This window comes from Vigna radiata, chromosome 11, assembly GCF_000741045.1.
Source record: "Vigna radiata var. radiata cultivar VC1973A chromosome 11, Vradiata_ver6, whole genome shotgun sequence".
In the NCBI taxonomy this organism is placed as follows: Eukaryota; Viridiplantae; Streptophyta; class Magnoliopsida; order Fabales; family Fabaceae; genus Vigna; species Vigna radiata.
In genome coordinates, this window is record NC_028361.1 from 10,054,130 (window position 1) to 10,059,533 (window position 5,404).

General features: G+C 37.4%; 1 protein-coding gene across 1 annotated transcript; it reads left to right on the forward strand.

The window, feature by feature from the left end:
* The first annotated feature begins 3,739 nt into the window (after nt 1–3,739).
* Nucleotides 3,740–4,507, forward strand: LOC106776747 (glycine-rich cell wall structural protein 1.0). The gene has a single exon (XM_014664217.1). The coding sequence runs from the start codon at nt 3,740–3,742 to the stop codon at nt 4,505–4,507; it is 768 nt and encodes a 255-aa protein (XP_014519703.1).
* Nucleotides 4,508–5,404: the final 897 nt, after the last annotated feature.

Below are 5,404 nucleotides of genomic sequence, written 5' to 3' on the forward strand. Positions count from 1 at the left end.
GAGCAAACCTAGCTTTACACCCTATTTAAGTTGCACCAGCTCTCTATACAAAACGGAGGACTATATGGAAAATCCCAATGATTATCGAAGATTCATAGGGAAACTCTTCTACCTTACTAATATTAGACCTGATTTATGCTTTACAGTTAACCTTTTAAGTCAGTTTATGCAGGAACCAACCAAATACCACTATCAGGCCTTACAACATGTTCTTAGATATGTCAACTCTGAAGAACTTTTCTTTGCTTCTGATTCTAATATACAGATAAAAGGTTTCAGTGATTCGGATTAGGCCACCTGCCCCAATATGAGAAGATCCACAACTGGTTACTGTATTTTCCTAGGTAGTTCTCTCGTCTCATGGAGATCAAAGAAGCAAACTACTGTCTCAAGGTCTTCTATAGAGGCATAGTACATAGGCCTTGCAACCATTGCTTGCGAGATGTAATGGTTACACTATCTCCTTCAAGACCTCCATGTTAAGCCAATAGCTACTGTCGTCTTGTATTGTGACAACAACTTAGCCAGGCACATTGCTCATAACCAAAGCTTTCATGAGCGAACCAAGCATATAGAGTTGGATTGTCATGTTGTTCGTGAGAAAATACAGGCCAAGTTTCTCCACTAAGTTCCCTCATCGCACTCGTTTCAAATCCATTATTCCTAAGCTTAGAATGGTGAATATACACCATTCAGCTTGAGGGGAAGCTATTAAATATTTTAACTGTTTCTGTTTACCATTTATTGTTTTCTGTTTGGAACAACTGTTCATAAGAACAATCATCTAGATTTTAGGGTTTTCTGTTTTGGGGGTTTTCAGCTTTTCTGCTAGCATTTAGAAAGCTTGTATCTTTGGACTTACTGGAACCCTATATAAGGAATTCCAGCATTTACAACTTACAATAACATACGCACAAAATAAACAGATCATTTTTCTTCGTCTCAACGTAAAGAGTTCAGCGAACACTTACCTCTCTCACCTGCTCCTCTTCTTTGCCTTTCTTTCTCCGATCGGCCGCCACCATTAGCTGCCACGCCAGAGAACCATGGTGATCGCCTGGTTCGCCTCTCTCTCTCAGCTGGCTCGAATGCCATTGATCTCTCCTAACAACTGAACCCCAGAAGCTTCGAGAGAGACTCTTGTCTCACACTGTTAGGCCACCAGTTTTGGGTCTCTTTAACAAAATATTGGGCCAATATATTTCTTTAGAATAAATTATAAAGTTAAAATTTTTAATAAAAAATTAAATATCATAAAAGGACAAAAATGGAATGGAAAAGTGTAAGAAACACTATATGGTGGTGGAGGGAGTAACACTCCAGCTAATAACCATGTGTCCAAATCACAGAATTAAGGAAATTTTACAAATCTATATTTAGAATCAAATTGCTAATCTAAAATTTAGTCACTTAAAACTGTAATTAAATTCTTACTATTTAATTCTAAAGTTAGCAATTGAAATCGTAATTTACAGATTATTAAAAATGGTATTGATATTTGATTATACGTTTTGTCCTCAAAGTTACACAAACTCACCACTTTATCTCTAATTTTTCTTTCGCGTATTAACTTACCTTCGAACTCTCTGACAATGCTTTAATTTGTTCTTCTATAAAAGTCTGCCCACATATCTTCTTAACTTGATTATTATTAAATAGCAAAATTTACACAAATTTATTGACAAAACTTATACCATTTATTGACATAAAAAATAGCAAATTTTTGAACTTAAAAAAAATAATGATTACGGAACTTATCCCACGGCATGCCTCTTATTATTGAAGTAGGAAGAATGGAAATATTTTAAATATTCACATATGGAAGTGTTATATGCATAATATGATAGGTACAAGATCAAATATCGAGTAGGGAATAAGAAATAAAAATTTAATCGCAGACCTTAATGGATAAGTATTTGTTATCAAGGATTACATCATTTCACATTTTATACTTAATCTTAACAAAATAAAATTTATATTGGATGACAGGTTGGTTGTCCTCCAAGTTGTATATCTGCTATAGAAGCTAAGTGTATATGGTTATATTTGAAGGTTATGGAGGTGTGTGTCAAATTTACTCATAATTAACCATACAATACAAACACATAAAAAGCATAGAAAGTATTGAAAAAAAGTAGAAGGAAAACAAGAAACTAGAATACATGCAATAATTAACTTGATTTGAATGAAATGTAAATGAACTTCAATCTACGTCCAGAAAGAATGTTTACTCTAAATGAAAGATTACAAGAGAAAGTTTTCTCACTCAAGAGAACTCAAACATTACAACTTCTGGTTAACCAAATACAAAAATTATGTTTCTAATATAATACCACTAAATAATCGTGAAAATTACACTCCTTTGACATGTTCATTTTTCTTTCTTTTTTTTTTTTAATTTTATCCTTCCAGTGAATGTATAAGCTACTTGGAAACTTTATATAGATTCATAATTTAGTTTGAATTAATATATTACACATGATCGAAGAAGGCTATATCAGATAGCCAAAATAGAATGCAGTCCTGGAGAGTCCCAAGTGCTTAGTTATGGTAGTGTTGTTGTTGGTAGCTTGTTCCTTCTGTTTATTTTAGTCGGTAACTCTTGTGCGACGAAGTAGTGGGCAACACATTGCTGCTAGAGTCAAACATTTCTGGTGGAAGATAAGAGTGAAAGGAAAAAGGGCAATCCACTAGACTAGCAGAAGATGATGGGTGGATCCCGCATTCTTCCAATTTTCATGTGATCATCCACTATACCACACTTTCAATTTCATGTACTGCTACTCCAGAAGTTGCTTCCCCATTTTCAATATCAGTGATATATAGTGATATATAGCTGGAGTAAGGTAAACAATTTCATGCTTCATATCTTATCATCCACTTCACACATGTCCACATGCATAAAAAGCTTCTTCTTATGCCATTTTTTTTGTTCTATAACATACTGTTCTCTATCTCTTGTTCTTCATACCAGTAATTTTAATATATTTCTATAGTTAATAATCCCAGCTCAGAGAGAGTAAGACCAATTGTTTAATATTTAGGAAGAAATCTTTGCATAATTTATAGTGAATTTTAATCTCATTCTACCGGTTGAATCAAAATCTTATATGATATTCCAATGAACAGCACACTGATATATTATATGTGTATCTCCAAACAGTATAAATTTGGTACACAGTAAATAATCACAGTACCTTCAATTCGTTCCAGATTTGAATTCACTCACACAATCCGACTCCTCAAGAAATTGTTTTCCATTCTCTAAAAAAAAGGGTTACAGTATGTTCATAAGCCAAGTGATGTATCAGGATAAATCCACATCATGATCAAGTTGCTGAACAGCTGCTGGAAATTTGAAAGAAAAAGAGAACTGGTTCCAGGGTTCATTGGTGCTAAGTGTGAACATCCAAGATGAATGATTCCGACATTCTCAAGAGAAAACGGATATAGGTTTTATCAGAGAAAGGAGAATAGGTTTAGAACATGATCTGGCGTAGGTAGCACAGTGAGAAGTGAGAACATGATCAGTGTAATGGTTGTGGTGGTTGACAGCAAAAGCACACCAGTGGGTCTTATAGTGCGATTTTCTGTACTTGAACCCAACCAACTACTTCATGTGCAGTGGGCCACACTTCGAGAAATTAAGACACACTTTTGGGCCCCTCCATTTGTGTAATGGGCCAGGCCCATTACTATATATACACAAGCACTTAGCATTCCAAAATCATACTTTGCCATGGCAACTTCTAAAGTAGTTCTCGGTAACATTCTCTTTGTGTTTGTTTGTTTAGGAATTTGCTCTGCTGCAAGAACACTCCTCACTCTAGAGGACCGTGTCAACTTGCATGTTGGCACTGCTGTTGGTGGATATGGCGGTGGTGGAGGAAGTGGCGGCGGAGGAGGAGGAGGAGGAGGTGCTGGAGTAGAGCACGGTGCTGGTGGCTACGGAGAAGGAGCTGGAGGAGGTGAAGGTGCCGGTGCTGGATATGGGGCTGCGGGTGGTGGACACGGTGGTGGTGGAGGAAACGGTGGTGGCGGTGGCGGTGGTGCTGATGGAGGTGGATACGGTGGAGGGGCTGGTAAGGGTGGTGGTGAAGGATATGGCGGAGGTGGAGCAAACGGGGGTGGTTATGGTGGTGGAAGTGGAGGAGGAGGTGGCGGTGGTGCAGGGGGTGCTGGTAGTGGTTATGGAGGCGGGGAAGGGAGTGGGACTGGTGGTGGCTACGGTGGAGCCAATGGTGGAGGAGGAGGTGGAGGAAGGGGTGGGGGTGGTGGAGGAGGTGCTGGCGGAGCAAATGGAGGAGGATATGGTGGTGGTGAGGGAGCTGGACAAGGAGCCGGTGGAGGATACGGTGGTGGAGCAGCTGGTGGCGGTGGGGGTGGCTCTGGTGGCGGTGGCGGTGGCGGTGGAGGCTATGGTGGTGGAGGTGCACGTGGGGGTGGATATGGAGGAGGGGGTGGGGGTGGCGAAGGTGGTGGCCACGGTGGTGGATACTACCCATGAGATGAATACATCACCAAAGAAAATATGGTAGCTAGCTCGGTGTGGCTATAGTAAAAATAATAAGAAAATGTAAGGGTACGAGGATGCTGATAAACTATTTATGCATTCTATTCTAATTTATGTTTTACATATAAGTGGAATGGGTTGAAGCTCTGCAAGATTTACGCTAATATTGATGTATACATGCAAGACTCTTTACGATATTTGAATGTGATGTCTTTATTAATCATATACATGCAAGACTACATTGCCCTATTCCATGAACTTCCGTTATGAGTGTCTTTCTTGCGAGAAACTAGCTTAAAGAAGCCATGATGGAAAACATGCCAACTTGAGGACTTTGTTATAAAAAATAAATAGGAAACAAAAGTGCAAAATCCAAAAATAAAAAATAAAAATTTGATAAGATGAAATAAAGAAAAATAGCTGTACAGTAATATATTTTTCACTTTGAAAATGAAATGCAAAATATATTTATCGTAGCATGAACAACTAAATAAAAGAGAGACTATTCTACTCTGTGTAATAACATATTTAATACGTATATGAAGTCATTGTATTGTTGCAGTTGCATATGGAGTTAAATATTGATCTTCAATATGAATAATGTTTATTTAGTTGTATAAGCGAAACTGTGATAGAAAATATATTACTCTTTTTTTTTTTGGATATAATCATTATTTGGCTAGTTTCACTATAAAGAATCTTCAACCAGTTCGCATACAAATACAATGCTTTGAAGAAAATGTTTATATAACCCTTAATTATAGTCACGTATTTTTAAGAAATACAACACGTATAAAACTGATTTATCTTTTACTCACGTTTTTCTTTTTTTAATGCAGCAACCTAGGCAACTGTCTCTTCTGTTTTTCTAGTTTTTCTGTTTATCTTTTC